Source organism: Ursus maritimus, unplaced genomic scaffold, assembly GCF_017311325.1.
Source record: "Ursus maritimus isolate PB19 unplaced genomic scaffold, ASM1731132v1 scaffold_26, whole genome shotgun sequence".
Lineage (NCBI taxonomy): Eukaryota > Metazoa > Chordata > Mammalia > Carnivora > Ursidae > Ursus > Ursus maritimus.
The window spans coordinates 41,530,571-41,552,967 of NW_024425119.1; the positions used below are offsets into that span (position 1 = coordinate 41,530,571).

The window sequence follows — 22,397 nt, forward strand, 5'->3', positions numbered from 1 at the left end:
GCCATGTTTCCACAGGCTATTTGGGGGCTTGGTTTTGGACATCAAGCGGAAGGCCCCCTGGTACTGGAGCGACTACCGGGATGCGCTCAGCTTACAGTGTTTGGCCTCCTTTCTGTTCCTGTACTGTGCCTGCATGTCACCTGTCATCACCTTTGGGGGATTGCTCGGAGAAGCCACTGAGGGACGCATAGTAAGGACTTTTCACCACTTCTATCGGTCCCAAACAAGACTTAAAATACTGTGTTGCCGGCCAAGTCTGCTGAGGGGAAAATCCCCTGGGATTGGATTCTTTCTACTGAGTTACTGTGGTCTTCTGACTTCATACCAGGCAGTAACACAGTTTTCCCTTTAGAACAGACTCTCTTCTGCTTGAATATCAATTTCAGGAGTTGATTGCCCAGTCGAATTACCTGGTGCTCAAAGGATGGAAAATGATATATCAATGTCATTTGACATTTAAGGTGACTTTGAGTGACGGCTCGTACTGTGAATGGTATCATTGTGCCTTCTATGTCTATTTCAGTACTGAATTGAGTCACTGAAGAACAGGACTTAGTTAAGGAACCGTATGTGGTTGGATTTGGGCACCTGGATTATCCAAGCGGTATCCATTTACAGGAGTATTAGACAGTGTGTACTCTTCACTCTTGCTAAGATGAAATGCAAGCAAAGTGCTTGTCGGGGCACACAAGAGAGCTAAATCAGGAATGTGCAGAAGCCCACGTTACTGGTTACAGATGGGCTATGGACTCTGATGATTTCTTTTCCCCCCTCAGAGTGCAATTGAATCCTTGTTTGGAGCCTCCATGACTGGGATTGCCTATTCCTTGTTTGCGGGACAGGCTCTCACCATCCTGGGAAGTACGGGGCCAGTGCTTGTATTTGAAAAGATTTTGTTCAAATTCTGCAAGTAAGACATTTGGTTTTCTGAAAACTCTAACTGGATGTGTTATTGTGCTGTTAGGATTGAATGCCGGATCCTAGGCATGTATAAGCAGGCAAATATTAGTCTGGATTGTAAAAATCTGAAGGAAAAACATCATTTGGTCTGTTGTCCTGCCCCTCCCCCCCAGGTAGTACCATACCTAAAATAGTAGATCTCCGAGTCTTAAAGAGCTTTATTAATGCCCTTTAGCCATTATTGAAGTCTTAACTTTTTATCTTTAAAAAACTTTGCCTAGCTAATTCAAATTCCTCTATTTTAATTTCAAGTCCACTTTTAATTTGGCATAATCTGCCCTCTTCATAGTCTGGTTGCTAGTGATGGTAGGGACTTGGCAGTGCCCTTGTTTCCCTACTTTTCCTATAAAATCTCTTCTTCATTTTATACTAGGAGTAGGAGCATTTGGAACAAGGGCCAGCTGTAAGAATAAGGTCTGAATCATGTTGGCCAGTAACGGCAGAAATGGGTGAGGGGCAGTTCCTTTCTTCTTCACTTCCCATGTCCTTGCTGTGGCAAATAACAACAAATGTTTTGTCACGGCTGTCCCTGGGCAGCATTTAGGAGTGAAGTACAGTCAGAATCAGGGATAAACTGGGTTGCAGTACTGGAATGGGTAATATGAGATGAACTAACCACATTTCTGACCCTTTGTCTTGTCATTCATCCATCCATACTTTCTGATGAACCTTGGTCTTATTCCAGAGACTACGCTCTTTCATACCTCTCCCTGCGAGCTTGTATCGGACTGTGGACCGCCTTCCTGTGTATTGTCCTTGTGGCGACTGATGCCAGTTCCCTTGTCTGTTACATCACCCGCTTCACGGAAGAAGCGTTTGCCTCCCTGATTTGCATTATTTTCATCTACGAAGCCATAGAAAAGCTGATTCACCTGGCCGAGACCTACCCCATCCACATGCACAGCCAGCTGGACCACCTGAGCCTGTATTAGTAAGTATGCTTTCTGCTTATCTTTTTTTTTTACTTGAGCAGAGGGCCTGAGTTTATTGGCTGGATGCAGTGTACCAGACAGTACTTGTAGCTTGTGTTAAGGAATAAGGAAGTGTCTTGGCCCTCTCACTGGGAAATAAGGCTCAGGTGGGGATGCGGAGACCTGGGGGAGCCGCCAGAGAACAGTCAGGAGTGATGATGGAGAGGACGGACTAAGAGTGAAACTCAAGGCACATGAGAAATGCTTTCCAGAGCATGGCTTTTGGTTCAGGCATGAGACAAAAATAGGCTGCAAAGGGAGCGGGGAGAATTCAAGTTAGTTTTTGGGAAGAACTTCTTTTTACAAGGATTTGTGAGTCCCTGGAACATGTTGTCAAGATTTTTTGTAAGTACAGGCTACTCTTAGGAATCATCAGGTAGAGATATAATAATAATTCCTTAGAGATCCACAAGCCTCTTACTTTGTTTCCTAAAGATCTAGTAATCTATGTAGTTACCTAGATTTCAACACAAGAGACTGCTTTCTTCACATGTTTAATACAGTTTGGATCAGCTGGAAAAGAAACACAGTATCTGGCTGTGTTTTCAACCATCTAGGAGAGTCTGGTCCTATAAAACATTTCTTCTCTGGAATAGTATTCTCCAAATTATGACTAAAGACCCTCAACCTTTAGCTGTGTCCATCAAGTTCCCACCCTTCTGGCTGTACATTTCTGATGTGGAGGGTCTGGTTGTGAAGCGAACAATGAAACTGTCTGGGCAGACAGAGCGTGCTGCATGGAGGTATCTGCCACCTAGCCACGGATACACCTCTATAGATTTTGCTTATCCATTTAGTAACCTTTTGAAGGTCTGAATTCATAAAAAATTTGTTAGAATTTTGAAATTATTTTATAACAACATAACAACCATTAGGGAGTATGATCTTTAATGCCTTGTGGATTGCCGATTGGCATTGGGGTAAGTTTCATTCTTTGAATGAACCTTTTAAAATCATATATTCATTTTTAAAAATCATATGTTAATTTAACAAATATTTGTTGAACACCTACTATGTGCCAGGCACTGTTTTAGGCCCTGGAAACATAGGGCATGACAGACAAAGGATCTACCTTCATGAGGCTTATATCCCACTGGGAGAAGACAGACAAAAGTAACCAGCCCTGGACTGAGTAGACTTTGGATCTGGATACTGTAATTCTGTGTTAATAAAGCTCAAGATGGTATTTTTCTTAGTTGCATTCCACTGTTGGAGCTGTGAAGCTAGAACTCTCCAACTCTTTAAATGATTTGATGTTAGTATGTGTGGAACTGATTTTTAAATTTTTAAATTAATTAATTTGTAAAAGATTTTATTTATTTATTTGAGAGAGGGAGAGAGGGAGGGGAGCAAGAGAACACGATCAGAGGGAGGGGCAGAGGGAGAAGCAGACCCCCCACTAAGCATGGAGCCCTACCTGGGGCTCAATCCGAAGACCCTGGGATCATGACCTGAGCTGAAGGCAGATGCCTAACTAACTGAGCCTCCCGGGCACCCGTGGAACTGACTTTTTTTTTTTTTTAATTTATTTATTTATTTGAGAGAGAGTGAGAGAGAGCATGAGAGAGGTGAGGGTCAGAGGGAGAAGCAGACTCCCTACTGAGGAGGGAGCCCGACACAGGACTCGATCCTAGGACTCCAGGATCATGACCTGGTCCAAAGGCAGTCGTTCAATCAACGGAGCCACCCAGGCTCCCAGAACTGATTTTTTAAAGAGCAGTTTAGGTTCACAGCAAAATTGAGCAGAAGATGCAGAGAGTTCCCATCTACCCTCTGCTCCCACACATGTGCAGTCTTCCCAGCCAGCACCATCCCATGCACCAGGATGGTAAGTTTGAATGAATGACATGGTAACCAATGAATTTACATTGACACATCATTATCACCCGAAGTCCATAGTTTACATTAGGGTTCACTCTTGGTATTATACATTCTGTGGGTTTTGATGAATCTGTAATGGATATCCACTATTATAGTATCATACAGAATAGTTTCACTACCTTAAAAATCCTCTGTGCTCTGCCTACTCATCCCTTGCTAACCCCTGGCAACCACTGATCTTTTTAGCCTCTTAACAGTTGTGCCTTTTCCACAATGTCATATAGTTGTAATCATGCAGTATATAGGCTTTTCACACTGGCTTTGTTTACATAGTATTATCTCCTTAAAGGTGTTTTATGTCTTTTAATGCCTTGATAGTTTCTTTTTAGTCCATTGTCTAGGTATACTGCAGCTCATCCATTCACCTACTAAAGGACATCTTTGTTGCTTCCAAGTTTGGAATTGATTTTTTTTTTAAGATTTATTTATTTATTTTAGAGAGAAAGAGAAAGAAAGCACGGGTTGGGGTGGGGGGAACAAAGGGAGAGAGAAAGTCCCAAGCAGACTCTGTGCCAAACACGGATACATGACCCAGAAATCACAACCTGAGCGGAAACCAGGAGTCTGATGCTCGACCAACTGTGCCATCCAGGCGCACCTGGAATTGATTTTTTATGCCTAAATATAGGACTTTACAGCTTTCCCTATTACTTTTCATTTTGTTGGTTTCCTCCTATTACAATCTGTTGAGATCTTTTTGTATTTTAATTTTGTCATACTAGATCCTTAGAAGGCATGCTCATTAAATTTATGATGATGATACAAAGCTGGTGGGAATGGCTATGTTAGTTGTGTATACTGGGAGCCAGTTCAAGCATGAAGCATGTTGGGACTGGGAGGCAACATGGTGGCCAATGAGACAAGTCTGATCTGCTCTAGTTAGATGGAAGAGAAGGCCACTGTGGTGGGATATTACCAGGAATAATGCAGTGTCAGGAAGCGCTTGCATCCAATTCCAGGAGACCTTGATATTTATTTATTTATTTATTTATTTATTTATTTATTTATTTATTTTAAGATTTCACTTATTTATTGGACAGAGAGAGAGCACAAGCAGGGGGAGCGGCAGACAGAGGGAGAAGCAGGCTCCCCACTGAGCGAGGAGCCCGATGTGGGTCTCCTGGGATCATGACCTGAGCCAAAGGCAGATGCTCAATGGACTGAGCCACCCAGGCGCCCCTGAGACTGATGTTTAGAGCAAGAATGTGATGGGATATAGGAAGCAGGAGACACCCGGGCTTGGAGGAGACTGTTGAGAGCTGACTGGGGTATCAGGTCCTCCCTGCTCTGTAGATTGAATTTCATGGGAAGTGCCTGAGAGAGAGAAACAAAGCAGGAAACCACCAGGGCTCATTCTGGGCACATGAGGCACCGAGCTTGGTTGTCGGCACAATTTAATTCAAGAACCACACACTGATTTGTGTCTGTCTTTAGTAATGGCTGACTGAAAAATAAGGATGTGGTCAGGCTTATGCCTGGGCCTCAAGCAACAGGACCAATGTCAGGGATCTGAAGCGGGCAAAGGAGCAACAAGGCGGCTCTGACAGAGCCTTCAGCCCAGTTGTGGCTAAAAGTATTTAATTGAACACTTGGCTGCTCTCTTCAGGAATCTTTTTTCTTTTCCCCTTAGCTGCAGGTGTACTGTCCCAGAAAATCCCAACAACCATACCCTACAGTACTGGAAGGACCACGATATCGTGCCCACAGAAGTGCACTGGGCCAACCTGACTGTTAGTGTAAGTCTGGGAGCTGCGTTACGGCACTGTGACTGCCAGGTGGGCAAGGTCTGGCACTTTCAAAAAGAAAGTTCTTTTCTAATTTAAACTATTCTTACTGACCCTTCCCCCCTTCCGAAGTTCTCTTGTATGTAAAGGGAAAGGAAGATTGCCTTTCTCTTCTCTCCCACATGGCCCCTACCTGGCGACCCTGCACTAGGGATAGGTGGGCATGACACCAGGCAGGGCAGGGGGCACACCTGGGTGTGGTGAGGCTTGAAGAACATTCAGATTTGGACGTACTCTGTAACAGAAACTATATAAATTGCCAGGGCCCTCCCAGAACAGCATGCCGGCTTGGGACCATCCTGGTTTCATTTCCAAAAGTGCCTAAGGACTAGAACTTGTCGCCATGCCTGGAAGGGGCCCATGTAAGCAGGAGCCCCTCAGCTGTGCAGAGGTCAGGAGGACACTGCTGGCAGCCTATGCTCCTCTGCACATCGCCAGCACCTGCGGGGTGAGAGCGGCGGGCTCCGAAGGCCGGAGCTGTCGATTCCCTCGCGCCTGCCTCCCGTCACCCAGAACGCTTGTTCCTCCAGGAATGCCAGGAGATGCATGGAGAGTTCACGGGATCTGCGTGCGGCCACCATGGACCCTATACCCCTGACGTGCTCTTTTGGTCCTGCATTCTCTTCTTCACCACCTTCATCCTCTCGAGCACCTTAAAGACGTTTAAGACAAGCCGCTATTTCCCAACCAGAGTAGGTAGCACGCTCACACATTCCTTTTGCGTTAGAATTCTAATGTAACAGAGTCTGTTCTCGGCCTCCATGCTGCCTGCTGAGTGGAGTGGCAGTGGCAAGCTCCACGTGTCCTGGTAAGCCACACTATGGCATTCTCCTCTTCTAGTGTCCGGCAACCTTTCTTCAATGTGTGGTGTGGGATGAGGGATTAATACTTAAAAATTTTGTTAAAAGTGCCAGGTAATGGGTGCCTTGCTGGCTTATTCAATAGAGTATGTGACTCTTTTTTTATTTTTTTAAGTAGGTTCCATGTCCAATGTGGAGCCCAACGTGGGGCTTGAACTCACAGCCCTGAGATCAAGACTTCAGCTGAGATCAAGAGTCAGATACCTAACCAACTGAGCCACCCCAGCCCCCCATACCTGCGACCCTTGATCTTGGGGTCATGAGTTCAAGGCCCACACTGGGAGTAGAGATTACTTTAAAAAAAAAGTCAGGTGGTTTAAGGTGGTTCTCTAAAAACTATGAACTCTCATTTCCAGAATGCTGGGACATGTAGTGTACAATAGCTAGAGCTGGCTCCTAAATAGAGTAAATTGGGGTGATCACTTTGGATATGTAGGGGACCTAAAAGTCTCTTCCCAGAGATGGCTCTTGTGGCAGCCTGTGAAATCACTGGTCACGTTGACTGCAGCAGCCAAAATGCTCCTGAGTTGGTTTGCATGACTGAAGCCTCAGCAGTCTTTCCTGATGCAGATGGCACTGTTTGATCGTGTCCAGTTTTAGAAGGGCAGAATTAGAGGCTGGGTGCAGAGTGGCTAAAAGGGGCCACTTTTGCTTTGAACGGGAGTTCAGATCAGGAGAGATGGTGGTTTTTCTGTGTGTGAGGATTTAATCAGGTGCATTCGCAGAGCAGGAAGTCCGAATGGGTGGGGAGCTCAGTTGATTATATATTTAGGGTACACACATGCATGACTAAAACACATTCTTAGATTTCAGTGAAACTGCACAGTAATTAAGGGAAACGCATATCAAATAAGTTCTGGGTCACTGTTTCTGGTCTGGACAAATAGTTAATAAGTGACAGTTCTCTACTAGCTACTTGCCCAGGCCTGGGTTAAGTGCTAGCAGGGATATAAAAGAAGGTTTTTTTTTTTTTTTAAAGATTTTATTTATTCATTTGAGAGAGATTGAGAGCACGAGCGGGGGGGGGGGGCAGCAGAGGGAGAAGCAGGGAGCCTGATCTAGGGCTTGATCCCAGGACCCTGGGATTATGACCTGAACCAAGGACAGACACTTAACTGACAGAGTCACCCAGGTGCCCCAAAAGAAGTTTAGAACATGGTTTCTGCCATCATCTAGGAAGAGGAAACATATGAAGCATACAGGTCCATAGGAGACAGTAGTAGAGAGTTGGCTGTCAGGGCCATAGGAGTTCAGAGGAGAGGAGGGTCACTGGGCCCCAGGCTGGTCAGATGAACCCAAGATGGCTCCTGATGGTGGGGCAGGTGCACGTGCAGAGAATTTGTGTAACATTCAGAAGAGAACTAATAAAACCAGGGGCAGGGAGCTGGAAACCTCAGGTTGCAAAGGAAAGCAAGGTCAGGTTAAGATATATTTTGGCTTAGATATATTTTGCTCGATCTCTGTTGGAAGTTCAGATTCTGGCAGACGCTGGGCATTTCAGAGGCATTGTATTTTATTAAAGCCACAGTAAACTATAAAGCCCCCGGGGCACAAAATGGTGAGAAGTGCTATAGAGAAAATGAAGCAGGAAAGGAGTAGAAGAGGTGCCGCAGTGGAGGGTGATGTCATCAGAGAAGACCTCAAGGAGAAGGTGACATCTGCGTGAACATAAACGGGGTGAGGGAGCTACCCGAGAGGTTATCCCGAGAAAAAGCATTCCAGGTGGAGGGGTGAGCAAGCCCAGAGACCCTAGGCGGGAGTGAGTCCAGCACATGTAAGAAACAGCACGGTGGTCTGTGGGACCGGAGCAGAGTGAGTGAGCGGGGAAGCCCTCGAAGCTGGGCTTGGGGAGGTGATGACTGCAATGGGGCCTCAGAGGCCAAGGCCTTTTAGGTGTTCACCTCTGTGAAATGAGGCGCCATTTCAGGGTTTTCGTGGAGGAGTGACCCAGTCCAACTTCTGTTTTCAATGATCAGTCTGGCGGCTTTCAGGAAGGGCAGAGCAAGATGAAGGGTCTGCTGTACTTACTGGGACAAGAGCTGACGGTGACCTTGATCTGAGTAGGAACAGTGCAAGTGGTGACAGGTGCTCAGATCCAAGATGTGTTCTGAAGGTAGAGCCAACAGGACTTGAGTGCAGGTAGACGAGCTGTGGGCCATGAGGGAGAAGAGGAGTTGATGCTGCCGCCAAGGTTCTTGGCTGGCACAAATGGACCTTGACTGGTCCCAGGAAATCTTATTCCAAGTTCTCAGAACTATTGCCTACACCTGGGCATGAATGCTCTGAACAGAACTCTTCACAGTCAGGGCGGTGACATGAGAGTCTCTTGGATCGTTCCTTCTCCCCCATCCTATCCACCCTTTGGGGTGTTAACTTGGGCATAGTAACATATTCCTATTGTTGAAGTATGCTTATATTAACTCAATCGTCAGATGAAAGCATGCTTCTGAGGACTTTTAAAACTTATAATACTAAATTCTTTTCTACCGCATTTAACCTAATAAAACACTTTTCCAACCCTTTCTCATGCCAGGTGCGCTCCATGGTGAGTGACTTTGCTGTCTTCCTCACTATCTTCACAATGGTGATCATTGACTTTTTGATTGGAGTCCCATCACCAAAACTTCAGGTTCCCAGTGTGTTCAAGGTAAACAGCTTTCAGGGCACTTGGGGCCCTCCCGTGGCTTCCTAGAGCCTGCTCCCAAGTTAATCTCAAAGGCCTTACCCTAGCCGAACCCTGCGTTCTGCAGTGCCCTACATCTGAACTTTGCTCCTCGTGCCTTCGCTTTCAGAAGAGCAAACTCTTCGGGTTTGGCTGAGTTCAAGCCAGCAAAGTCCGAGAACAGAACCCCAAAGTGGTTTAATGAATGAAAAGTTAAGATTTAAAACAATGGAATGCGCTCGTTTACTCAAATACATACCACATTCGGTGGAAATGTGGGGTCCCTGGAACAGGTCTGGTTAACAGCACTCTCATGGAGCGTCCACTCTCTAAGGGCACTGGAGGGATAAAGCAGCTAGGTCAGGACTTGGCCCCTGTCCTCAAGGATCTTGCCGCATGGAGAGGTGAGCCGGCCAGGGGCCTCTCCCACGGTGTAGCCCTCCTGCCAGAGTAACGTGGACAACTCCTCAGCCCTGTTCCATTGTTTCTTTGTATAACTCTCTAAAATCTACAATGTTTTGCCCAAAATGTAGACAAAAAAAGTCAAACAAATGATCATATGTGGGGACTCTAGATCTGCTTCAGTTGAGGGGCACTGAGTAACACAGAGGACGGGAAGCTGAGCTCGGTTCCACAGGCCCCACAAGAACAGAGGGGAGGGAAAGCCTGGGTGCGCTCAGTGACCCGAGAAGAATCATACAATGAGAAGACTGGAGAGGCTGGGGAGAAGGAAGACAGGAATAAAGGCAGTCCTTGACTTGTAAACATCCCCTTACCGTGCGCCTTTGTCTTCCCTTTCTTTTTCTCTCCCTCCCTGAAATAGGCCTCGTTAAAAATATCTTTTTCCATATTGCCTGAAAATTTTTTATTTTATTTTGTTAAATGCACCGCGATGCCATCAGTTAGAAATTGTGGATTAAAAAACACCCTCTTTAAAAATATAATTGCTCCGAGAATACGTCATTCTCACCTTTGTTTGAATGAGTACAGTCAGCTTTCTCTCTAATACCTAGCTGAGGTCAACCCTCCAGGAGGAATGGATTTGGTGTAAAAATAAGTAATTTGAGAACATTAAGTAGTCCTTGGAAAGGTTCCCTGATGGGTAGGCTTAAGATAGAAGGTACTGAATTTCTGGAACATCTGGGAAGAAGGCCTCTGAGAGGTGGAAGAGAGATGAGAAGGGAAAATGGGAGAATGTCAAGGAAAATGTTGCTCATTGGCAGGCCTCACTTTCAGGAAGCAGAGAAGAAATTTTCTTCCTTCTTTCCTTCCCTATTATGCCACATGGCCCCTAGTGATTAAGACCCAGTCTGAAGGCTAGTACTATTACTAATGTGTTAATGTCAGTAAGAGGATTTTGTTTTTTTTTTTAAGATTTAAAAAAAATTTATTCATTAAGAGAGAGAGTGCGAGGGAGTGAGAGCATGAACAGGGGGTGGGGGTCGAGGGGAGAGAGAGAAACACTCCCCGCTGAGCAGGGGGCTTGATCCCGGGACCCCAGGATCATGACCCGAGCTGAAGGCAGACGCTTAATTGATTGAGCCATCCAGGCGTCCCATGTCGGTCAGAGTTTAATAAATTTTTGTGTTGACCGAGAATTTAACTATCACTTGGAACGCTGTTACTAAGGAGACATAGATTCTATAAACTTTCAGAACTTAACCCGTTCATAATTTGGGATTTGGTGGCATTATTGATCAGTCTTTGAATCCTAGAGTCATGACCAATATGGACCCAACTACTTTGGACGTAACAGTCTTTGCTTTGTTCATTGAGTTTGAGTCAATTCTGGGCCAGTTTGTATCCCTGGTCTCTTATCTTCCATTGCTATTTGCCAAACAAGGGGAACTTTTCTTCCCCAGAGTACCCTGGAAGGGGTTTGAGGATCTAGGAAAGTTTAGGTATGTCATGAACACCCAAACAAGATTTGTGAACAGTAGTGTTCTCACAGGGGTATTGGAGAGGGTCCTAGACCTAACAAGCCCCCAACTTCAGTGGTCTTGGGCTCGTCTCTCAAGTCTCTAGTACCTGGGCTCCTGTTTCACTGCTGTTGGGAGAAGGCCCCTGGACCAAAACAATCTAAGCCCATGAGATTCCAAGCAACTGGCTCTACTTTGCTTTTATTTGTGCTGTAGACATACGTTATATGGCTTCTGGAGGGGAGCAGTCTGAAATCTGGAGAAGGAGAGTCGAAATTATTTATATTTGCCTTAATTATAATTGTATTAAAATTCTTTTTTGACAATGGATTTTGTTACTTTACTTGGGCTAATGTTCAGATAAAGTTGCTTTCTCTGTATGTGGATTTGGAGAGTAAGGGAAGAAAATGAGGGATTAATGACTATTTCACAGGAAGTTGGTAATCGAGGATTGACTCAAAGGGAATTTGGAACAAGGTCATAGATTTCCTAAGGAGTTGCTGTATTTCATGACTTTTTTTTTTTTTTGGTTTTATTTATTTACTTGAGAGAGAAAGAGAGAAAGCAAGTGAGACAGAGAACACGAGCAGGGGAGAGGGGCAGAGGGAGAGGGAAAAGCAGACTCCCTGCTGAGCAGGGAGCCCTAAATGGGGCTCCATCCCAGGACCCCGGGACCGTGACCTGAGCGGGAGGCAGACACTTAACCAGCTGAGCCACCCAGGCGCCCACATGACTTTTTTTTTTCTTTAAGGATTCTCATTTAAGAATAAAAATAATGTGAGTTTGTGATTCAGCTTGATCTGTTTTGCCCTAATGACTAGAGTTAAAATACAAAAATAAAACTTTGTTTTTTTCCCCTTTAGCCAACAAGGGATGATCGAGGGTGGATTATTAGTCCCATTGGCCCCAATCCCTGGTGGACTGTGATAGCTGCAATTATCCCGGCTCTTCTCTGCACTATCTTAATATTCATGGACCAGCAGATCACAGCTGTCATCATTAACAGGAAGGAACACAAGCTCAAGGTAACAAAAGTTCTGACCTAGAAGGAGAAATGGCATCCTGTTACTTTTTTTTAGTTTAGGGTAGGCACATTTAGACCAGGAACTATAGAACCTGGATAAAAAAAAGTCATGGAAAGAGCTCATAAAGAGTTTTCAGGGGTTTCCAGTCCCTCCATTAGTGACAAAGATTGGTTTGGAGATGAAACCAGAGTAGAGCATGATGGAATGAAGTGAAGGGAGCATGGACTCCGTTACTATCCTCGCAAGCCTGTGGCAAAGGTGGGTGGGCACAATTCCTTGTGGTCCCTACACAGGCTTATCTTTCTGAGGTTCAGTTCAGGGCTTGGGCCACTGTTTCTTGGAGTCAGATATTCTCCCATTGGTGTCCATTACTGGGGTTTCCAGACTGAACCTTGAGCCCAAGGATTCTAGGGCGGTAGGGTTGATTCCAGCACATTTATTAGTCAGGGGCTTCATGCCTTAGTCTGTGTTCTTATGTAGAGTAGGCAAATCCATATTTGTCAAGGATCTGGGGGTGTTTGTAAGAAGCCATTTATCTCCAACTCCTGTATTGTCTACCATCTAGACACTAGGATGATCAAGATGTGGCTTGGCCTCTGATTGCTCCACCAAGAAAAGATGACTCTTTGATTGTATGAGACTCTGGGTGAGATCTGGGGGCACTTGAATAAAACATGGATATGGCATGTATAGGACAGGCTAAGGTTTCTTTTTTTCTTCTTCTCTGTTCCCTCCAAACCAGGAGGGGCTGGAAGACTCGTCCAGGATCCCTGGACCCCTTCTTCCTTAGCCATACACCCCTTCCTGCTTTGGGCCTGAGACTCTTAGCTCACAGTTCTATGTCCCACTACAGCTAAGCCACTGGTGGTGACGGAGACTCTGTTTCCCCACAGAAAGGCTGTGGCTACCACCTGGACCTGCTGATGGTGGCCATCATGCTGGGTGTCTGCTCCATCATGGGCCTGCCCTGGTTTGTGGCTGCAACTGTCCTGTCCATCACACACGTGAACAGCCTCAAACTAGAATCTGAGTGCTCCGCTCCTGGAGAACAGCCCAAGTTCTTGGGCATCCGAGAACAGAGAGTGACAGGCCTTATGATCTTTGTGCTGATGGGCTGCTCTGTCTTCATGACGGCCATATTAAAGGTAACCATTCATTCGTGCAGTAGATAAATATTCAGTGCCTGATTTGTGTCAGGAATTCCGTTAGGTGCTGGGAATATAGTGATACGCCAAAGAGATACACATACAAATAACCGCCCTGAAAGAGCTTACTCTAGCAGAGTAAGACAGATAAGTTGTAGTCAAGGAAGTTAGTTAAGAAAACAGACATGAGGGGCGTCTGGCTGGCTCAGTCAGTGGAACATGCGACTCTTGATCTTGGGGTTGTGGGTTCGAGCCCTGTGCTAGGTATAGAGATTACTTAAAAATAAAATCTTAAAAAAAAAGAGGGACACCTGGGTGGCTCATTTGGTTAAACTTCCAACTCTTGATCTTGGCTTGGGGAGTTGGATTCAGGCCCCTCCCTGGGCTCCACTCTGGGCATGGAGCCTCCTTTAAAAAAAAAAGAAAAAGAGAAAGAAAGAAAGAAAGAAAGAAAGAAAGAAAGAAAGAAAGAAAGAAAGAAAGGAAGGAAGGAAGGAAGGAAGGAAGGAAGGAAGGAAGGAAGGAAGAAGGAGGGAGGGAAGGGTAAAAAAAGAAAAAAGAAAACAAACATGATAATTATAGAATATGAAAATGATAAAAGGAAATATAAAGTGCTCTATGGTGCCATAGAGAATTAAGGGAGTGCTGTTTTAGTTAGTGTGGTCAGAGAAGGCTTCTACGGAGATGGTATTTAAGATGTGATGTAGCCAGCCATGCCATGGATGGAGGGAGATGGCATGGGGGAAGGGAGAAAAGCAATCTAGTTGGGCCCTGAGATGGGAAAGAGCGATATGTATTCTAAGAAATATCAGGACTACGTGGCTCCAGGGTGTTGGGTCAAGGCAAGAGCACAGAGAAATGAGAGTGAAGAGCACATGGGGGCAGATCGTGGAGGGCCTTTTTGACTCTGGTAAAGTTAACCTTTGAAGGGTTAACTTCCAGGCAAAGGACATCATCCATTTAGTATTTTTAAAAGACCATTCTGGCCAATTTCTAGAGAATAAGCTTTTAGGGTTAGGAAAAATAGAAGCAGAGACACTAGTGAGGCTATTATAAGTGGGAGATGATGGTGACTTGGATAAGGAAGGTGGTAGAAGAGATGGATAAAAGGAATGACTTCTCTGTATCTTGGAGGCAAGATCCAAAGTCTTGCTGGTTGACTAGATCTGGAATGGAGTGTGGAAAATGGAAAAATCAAAATGCCTGCTAGGTTTCTGATTTGAGCATCTGGGTGGAGAGTACTGACATTTAAGATGGAGAAGACGGCATGAAGGAGGAAGTGATTTTGTGAGAGGTGGTGGTGCTATGGTCAGATTTTAGGTGAGACAACTGCGTGAAGAAGCTAGAGGAAGGTTCTGGATTAAAATATAAATGTGGGAGTCAACAACACTTAGTGCTATTGAAAGCCATGGGAGTAGATAAGATCACTGAGGGAGAAGGGTAGATACAAAAGAGAAATAGGCCCAGAAGCAAGAGCAGAGTTGATGGAGCTCCAATACTGAGAATTTGGGCAGAGCAGGAGATGGCAACAGAGACTCAGAAGGAGCTGCCAGAGAGGTAGGAGGGAAACCAGGAGCGTGTGGTATCAGGGAAGCCAAGCGAGGGGAATGTTTCCAGAAAGAGGGATTGGTTGGAATCTGTCTAGAAAGATAAAGACTAACCCAAGCCATTGGATTTGGCAACATGGAGGCCTCACGTGACTCGACAGGAACAGAGTCAGTGGAATGATAGGGCTGAAGTTGAATTACAGGGAATTGAGGAGCAAATAGGGGGTGAGAAGTAAAGAGAGTGTGGGCAAGACAGCTCTAGCAAGAGATTTTTCTGTGAAATGGAACAGAAAACGGGCAGTGGCTGGTGTGAGATGTGGGGTTAAAAGAGGATTTTTTGTAAAGATGGAAGATACCTTGAACGTGAGGAAAAAAATATTGTTTTGTGGGTGTAAGGCTTGCATCTGGGAAAAATGGGGTGAAAAGGAAAGCTCTGTGGCTGTACCACCAAGCCCCAAACGTTCTGGAGCACTTACTTGGCTCCCGTGCCTCCTTTCCTCTTCTTTTTGGTGCATCTTCAACCACCCCGGCCTGCACCGCGAGTGCTATTTAAGGGTGACAGGTGAGAGAAATGGGAAAGAATTTGGAACCGTCTTCCTGGCCCCTTACTTTCCACCCAGTCCCCCTCTCCTCACTCCCCCTCCCCTCCTTTCTACTGTCTGTCCCCAGCCTGGCCCCCACTCCCACCTCTGGTCTAGCTGCCATCCGGAGGAGCCCAAAGGTCGCTGCTCCTTCAGGAAGGTAACCACGAAGGCATGGCGGTGGGCATCACCGGGCCTTCCTAGAAGTGGCTCAGAGGGCTTCCTTCAGGATACCATTCAGTGGTTCTACAAGCAAGGTTCGCACCAAACTGAGATGTCTACTCACTCTACGGTTGCAACAGCAAAAAATCCAGTGGGGATTTTCTAGTTCTGAGAGGAATTATGTTTGGGAATGCAGCTTCAGAATAAAAGCAAGTCAAGTTTAGTCTTCAGCTGTAAGACTTCCCTTGCCTTAATTCCATAGGCCTCTTTTCCCTACCTCACTGAGTTGCCTTGAGGATTACCGAGATGGAGAGCGATGGTGTGATAGGTGTGTATGTATACTCAAGTGCAATGTAATGAGGTTGATATTTCTCCCCAAATCATTCCCTCTCTGATACCTCCCCATTCCTGCCCTCAACTCTCTGGTTCACCGAAAGGAAACTTTGTAGTCCATGTTAAAACACACCGAATCCCCGAGATGACTGATTATGTGATTAGTTTTCAAAGGTATCAGTTCTGTAAAAGAGAGATGTGTGTGTGTGTGTGTGTGTGTGTGTGTGTGTGTGTGTCCACCCATCCCCACAGAGGAGGAAGAGCCAGACAGCAGTAAAATGTGGGGCCTATGATTTAACCAGGACCAGATTACTCCTATCCGTAATCATTTCATTTCAGAACAAAATGGGTTTTTTTTTTTATCATTGTCAGCTTCTGATTTTGCTTCTCCTTCTAAATCATGCGAAGGCAGCAGAAACTAATGCAATGTGTATGCAGTGGTTTGGGGACTTTGTTTCCTTCTTGGAGATTCAAAAGTTTATGTAGTCTTGAGGGCGCTATGATACCAAATTTAATTTCTGGTCTTTCTGCCCTTTTGTGTTCAGTTTATCCCGATGCCAGTCCTCTATGGAGTTTTCCTCTACATGGGAGTGTCCTCACTACAAGGAATTCAGGTATTGCATGGTTCGGCCAGGGCAATGGCCTCTCACCACCAGCTCATCCGTCCTGACCGGGGAGGGAGGGCTCCCCCAGGGACTCACAAACCCGTTCGTGAGAACCCTTTTCCTAGGCTTGCCGGTTAAAGCTATTTTAGACGTTTCTTTGGGCATTGGGCAAGTCATTTGGACAGTCAAGCTGGCATGAGGGTACAGAGACTTACAGGGTGGCCTGGCTTGATGTCATGGTGCCAGTCATTCATGAGCGATTTAACAGACAGCTGTTAGACTTCCACGCATGGATCATGCTCGTTTTCACACCAGGCTACAGTGTGAGTGAGGAAGCTTAACTGGGGGTGCACTGGTGACGAGACTGGCAGTCGTGGGGGCTGCTCCAGGTAAGTGGATACCACTTCCCATCATGCTCTGCCTTTTCCCAGCTGCCAACTCATTCCTCTTAGTCCTGTGAACATAGAAAATCAGGAGCTTGCCACAGATAACGGGGGCACCCCAGATGATACCTTAACTTAGTTTCTTCTATTGGCGGCTGGTTCCTCTATGTTTTTATGGAATGTCCAGTGGTCACTCTTACCCACTGAATTTTAATGTGACCTTGGGCAGGTTATTGAATCTCTCTGGGACTGTTTTTATTTATTTTTAATTTAATTAATTAGTTAATTAATTTATTTATTTTTAAAGATTTTATTTATTTATCTGAGAGAGGGAGTGAGAGAGAGAGAGAGAGCACAAGCATGGGGGAGAGGCAGAGGGAGAGGAAGAAGCAGACTTCCTGCTGAGTGGGAATCCTGATATGGGGCTCGAGCCCAGGACGCTGGGATCATGACTGAGCCGAAGGCGGGTGCTTAACTGACTGAGCCACCCAGGTGCCCCTGTTTTCCTTTTTATAATATAAGGATGGTCATATATTCTATATCCACAATGTTATGAAGTTTGATTTTATCTTTTTATTATAAATAATCAAGGAAAGGCTCCAAACTCCTCAAAGAACAAGAGATTTGATTTTGATAATAAACAGAAAGATGGAACTGGCTTATTTTGTTTTCAACACTCCCCGAGAAAGATCTCTCAGGAGCCAGTGTGGGATAGAAGAAACTAGAGTTAGAAAAGATGGATTTAGGGACACCTGGCTGGCTCAGTAGATAGAGCGTGTGACTCTTGATCTCAGGGTTGTGAGTTCGAGCCCCGTGTTGGGTATAGAGATTACTTAAAAAAAAAAAATCTTAAAAAAAAAAAAGACGGGCACCTGGGGGGCTCAGTTGGTTAAGTGTCTTCCTTTGGCTCAGGTCATGATCCCAGGGTCCTGGGATCGAGCCCCATGTCAGACTCTCTGCTCAGCAGGGAGCCTGCTTCTCCCTCTGCCTCTACCTGTTGCTCCCCCCTGCTCATGCTTGCTCTCTCTGTCTCTGTCTTTCTTTCTCTCAAATAAATAAAATCTTAAAAAAAGAGATGGATTGAATTTTGACTCTGACATACCAACCTCAGCCAAATTACCTGTACCCTCTGAGACTCAGTTTCCATTTATGTCCAGTGGAAACAGTAGGTAAGCTTTCAGAGCAGGTGATTAAGAGACAAGAATGGGCCTCACAAGGCTTCTGTCTGACCCAGAGAAACCTCCTGAAAGTAATTACCAGTTCCCTCCTTTCAGTTCTTTGACCGTCTGAAGCTCTTCGGGATGCCGGCAAAGCACCAGCCGGACTTTATCTACCTTCGGCACGTGCCCCTGCGCAAAGTGCACCTCTTCACCCTCATCCAGCTCACCTGCCTTGTCCTGCTCTGGGCCATCAAGGCGTCTCCGGCTGCCATTGTCTTTCCCATGATGGTGAGCTTAGCAACATTGTTATTTATTTTTAAAAATCGGGATGAAATATACATAACCCGAAGTGCATCACCTCAACCATTCGTAAGGGTTCAGTTCAGTGGCATTAAGTACATTTACGTTGTGCTGCAACTATTGGCACCGTACTTTTCCAGAACTATTTTATCTTGCAAAACTGAAACTCTGTACCCATTAAACAATAACTCCCCATTCTCCGTCCCCGAGCCACTAGCAACCACTATTCTACTTTCAGTCTCCATGAATTCGACTACTCTAGGTGCCTCATGTGAGTGGAACCATAAAGTATTTGTGTTTTTTATCCGGCTTATTTTACTTATTAGCATAATGTCTCCGAGGGGTTCATCTATATTGTAACGTGTCAGAATTTCCTTGTGAAAGGCTAAGTAATATTCCTCTGTGTGTATGTGTGTGTGTGTATGTGTATGTGTGTGTGTGCATGTGTATGTGTGTGTATGTGTGTACGTGTGTGTATGTGTGTGTATGTGTGTATGTGTGTGTATGTGTGTGTATGTGTGTACGTGTGTGTATGTGTATGTGTATGTGTGTGTATGTGTGTGTACGTGTGTGTATGTGTATATGTATGTGTGTGTATGTGTGTGTACGTGTTTGTGTACGTGTGTGTATGTGTACGTGTGTGTACGTGTGTGTATGTGTGTACGTGTGTGTATGTGTGTACGTGTGTGTACGTGTGTGTACGTGTGTATGTGTATGTGTGTATGTGTGTGTATGTGTGTGTATGTGTGTGTACGTGTGTACGTGTGTGTATGTGTGTACGTGTGTGTACGTGTGTATGTGTATGTGTGTGTATGTGTGTGTATGTGTGTGTACATGTGTGTATGTGTGTGTACGTGTGTGTATGTGTGTACGTGTGTGTATGTGTGTACGTGTGTGTACATGTGTATGTGTATGTGTGTGTATGTGTGTACGTGTGTGTATGTGTATGTGTGTGTACGTGTGTGTATGTGTATGTGTGTATGTGTGTGTACGTGTGTGTATGTGTATGTGTGTATGTGTGTGTACGTGTGTGTACGTGTGTGTACGTGTGTGTATGTGTGTACGTGTGTGTATGTGTGTGTACGTGTGTGTATGTGTGTACGTGTGTGTATGTGTATATGTATGTGTATGTGTGTGTATGTGTGTGTATGTGTGTGTACGTGTGTGTGTACTGTGTGTATGTGTATGTGTGTGTACGTGTGTGTATGTGTGTGTACGCGTGTGTATATGTGTGTATGTGTGTGTATGTGTGTGTGTATGTGTGTGTACGTTTGTGTGTGTACGCACACACCACCGTCTGGTTATCTGTACACTCGTTGACAGACACTTGGATTGCTTGCACTTTTTGGCTATTGTGAATAATGCTGCTATAAACGTGAATTGTACAAATATCTGTTTGTGTTCCTGCTTTCAGTTCTTTGCAGAATATACCTAAAAGTGGATTGCTAGATCATATGATGATTCTATTTTTAATTTTTTGAGGAATGGCTGTATGATTTTATAAGTACATGGGGTTCCAATTGGTCCGCATCTTTGCCAACACTTATTTTCTGTTTTAGTTTTATTTGTTGTTTTTTGGAAATCAGCCCTCCTAATGCGTGTGAAGTGCTATCTCATTTGGTTTCGATTTGCATTTCCCTGACGACTAGTGAGGTTGAGCACCTTTTCATGGGCTTATTGACTATTTGTATATCTTCTTTGGAGACCTGTCTATTCAAGTCCTTTGGCCATGTTTTAATCAGATTGTTTGGGGTTTCGTTGTTGAGCGCTAGTCTATCTATTCTGGACATCAGTCCCTTATTGGCGGCGAGGTTTTTGGTTGGCTTGGGCAGGAGCCGCATTATTCTGGGACCTTGAGGTGTGGAAGCACATGGGAGGCAGCTGGCCATCTTCCTTTCAAGTCTATCGGTCGGTCTTCCTCCCTCCCTTGCTCCCTAACTTCCTTCCTCTTCCCTCTCTCATGAATCTGACATGGAGAGGATGCTTCAGGTTTGCAGTAATTTGCATATTACTTCAGAGCAACACAGTTCTGGTTTAGAATTCGCTGCCACCAGAAGGGCCTGCAGTGGTGGAAGTGCACGGTTGTAAGCCACTGGAAGACAGGACCAAGTTGGCCCAGCACTGAGAAGTGATTGGGGACATCCTCCCCTGCCCTCGAACTGAAGCGGAGGCTTTGGAAAAGGGACTGGGGAAGCTGAACTGTGTGTGGCACCATGGGTGGCAAGTTGCTTCCTGCCACTAGGGTGCAGATGAAATTCTTGCCACCTGACGTCCTCGCGGTCTCACCTTCTCCTCTTGTTACCTTCCCCTCTCCGGCTACCCTGGGTCGTGAGGCTGCTGAGCATTCCGTGGGCTGTTTGAAAATGACCCAAAGGGTGGGCCTCTAGAGAGAAAAGGCAATTTGTCTTACTGGGAGAATATTCAAGGGTGAGGAAAATGGGGGTGAGAGGTACTCCTCTCCCCTCATCTCTTACACATGCACCTCCTGGTGGATCTGTCCATGTTGTCAGGGTTCATGTAGGTTTCTGCATTTGGGTGTTACATTCAGGGGCTGACTGTTTGGTTAAAGAAACAGCAAGTGCCTGACAAACCCTTGGAAGGGATACTATCGATTTTGGCTTTATTAGTTGCGGACACGAGGGAGAAACGTGGTTGAACATGAGAAGCCTGATTTGCCTCATTCCTGTCCAGCCACCAGATGTAGCTGGTGGACACAGGTCAATCCAGGCCAGTCATTCTGGGTTGTTATTATTAATTCCCCTTTGGCAAAAATGGCCTTTTATGGGAAGAAAGTAGAGCAGCGGGGGAGGTCCCCTGTCCTATGTACAATTGAGAAAATTAGCTGTCGGATTTTAGGCAAGTTTCTTTCTCTCCCTGGACCTCGGGTTCCTCATTTACAGAGAGTGTCAGGCCAGGCCAGAGGGCAGAGACACGAAACACTAGTGATTCACGATGCAGGCATAAAGCAAGGATTTTGTGGGGAACCGTAAAGGCGAAGGATCAGAGGGAATTCAGATGGTCCTTCAAGTCCCTTCCTGCTGCGGTGAGGGATGCTTGGGCTGGGTGTGGCTGGCCTCGCTGTAGTTGTGGTCTGGCAAAGCTCTCTCCCCAGGATGGCCCTGCAGCCCTTCCTGCTGTTCCCACCACAGGGAAAGTAAGACTTGGCTTTTAACTCCAGGAAGGAAATGAACTCCTTTAATTCCCTCTCTTTATTTTTCTTCAGGTTTTGGCGTTGGTCTTTGTCAGGAAAGTCATGGATCTCTGTTTCTCTAAACGAGAGCTGAGCTGGTTAGATGACCTCATGCCTGAAAGTAAAAAGAAGAAGTTGGATGATGCCAAAAAGAAGGCCAAGGAGGAAGAGGTCATGGTTCTCGCACCACCTGTACACTTCAGGGCCGCCTCAAATTATAGAACATGGGAAGGGCCACATGAGAAGTCAGCATGTCTGGAATCCCAAGGGTTATAGTTAGGAGCTGGGCAGATTACTCCAAAGATGGCCTTAGCTGAGAATGGATGAAGGATTCTTGTCCTTATCTGTCCTTTATTTTTGGTCCCGACAATCAGTTTTTCTCCTCTTTGTTTGGCTACAGTCTGCTCACCAGGTTCATACTTAGAATATGATCATAGAGTCTGCTCTTATTATCCGATCTCATGGTTCATGTTCTCCCAAAAGGCCTCATTTGACAACGACACAAAAGCTATTATTTGTTATGTACCTAATGGCAGATGGTGTTGTGGTTGGCACCATGCAAAGACAACTTGCACAGGACTTTCTGTCTTTCCTCATTTCACTCAGCACTTGGCATCTGCTGTCCGCACAATGGACCCTCAATCAATGGTCTGTATGTGCCAAGAATGGATGTGTAACAAAATGAAAATGCCAGACCAAGAAATGAATGAGCCGGAAAGTGTTTCCAAATACAGTTAGTGCCTGAAACAGTGTCCTTTGAAATGCATTTTAAATGACATTTTTCCCTAATATCTTGAATTTTTAAAACCTTATATTATTTTTTCCCAGCTCTATTGAGATATAATTGACATGTAACACTGTGTACAGCATAATGATTCGCTATATGTGTATATTGTGAAATGATCACCACAATAAGGTTCGTTAACACA

General features: G+C 45.3%; 1 protein-coding gene across 1 annotated transcript in view; it reads left to right on the top strand.

Annotated features, from left to right (window-relative positions):
- The window catches only part of SLC4A8 (solute carrier family 4 member 8), a 68,726-nt gene that overhangs the window by 38,659 nt on the left and 7,670 nt on the right, over nucleotides 1–22,397 (top strand). Inside the window, exons 12-22 of the mRNA XM_040642469.1 lie at nucleotides 16–190; nucleotides 777–910; nucleotides 1,646–1,891; nucleotides 5,443–5,548; nucleotides 6,127–6,288; nucleotides 8,990–9,103; nucleotides 11,901–12,062; nucleotides 12,956–13,207; nucleotides 16,376–16,444; nucleotides 18,093–18,266; nucleotides 21,502–21,639. Of these exons, the coding sequence (XP_040498403.1) occupies nucleotides 16–190; nucleotides 777–910; nucleotides 1,646–1,891; nucleotides 5,443–5,548; nucleotides 6,127–6,288; nucleotides 8,990–9,103; nucleotides 11,901–12,062; nucleotides 12,956–13,207; nucleotides 16,376–16,444; nucleotides 18,093–18,266; nucleotides 21,502–21,639 (1,732 nt within the window). The remainder of the gene's footprint in view (nucleotides 1–15; nucleotides 191–776; nucleotides 911–1,645; nucleotides 1,892–5,442; nucleotides 5,549–6,126; nucleotides 6,289–8,989; nucleotides 9,104–11,900; nucleotides 12,063–12,955; nucleotides 13,208–16,375; nucleotides 16,445–18,092; nucleotides 18,267–21,501; nucleotides 21,640–22,397) is intronic.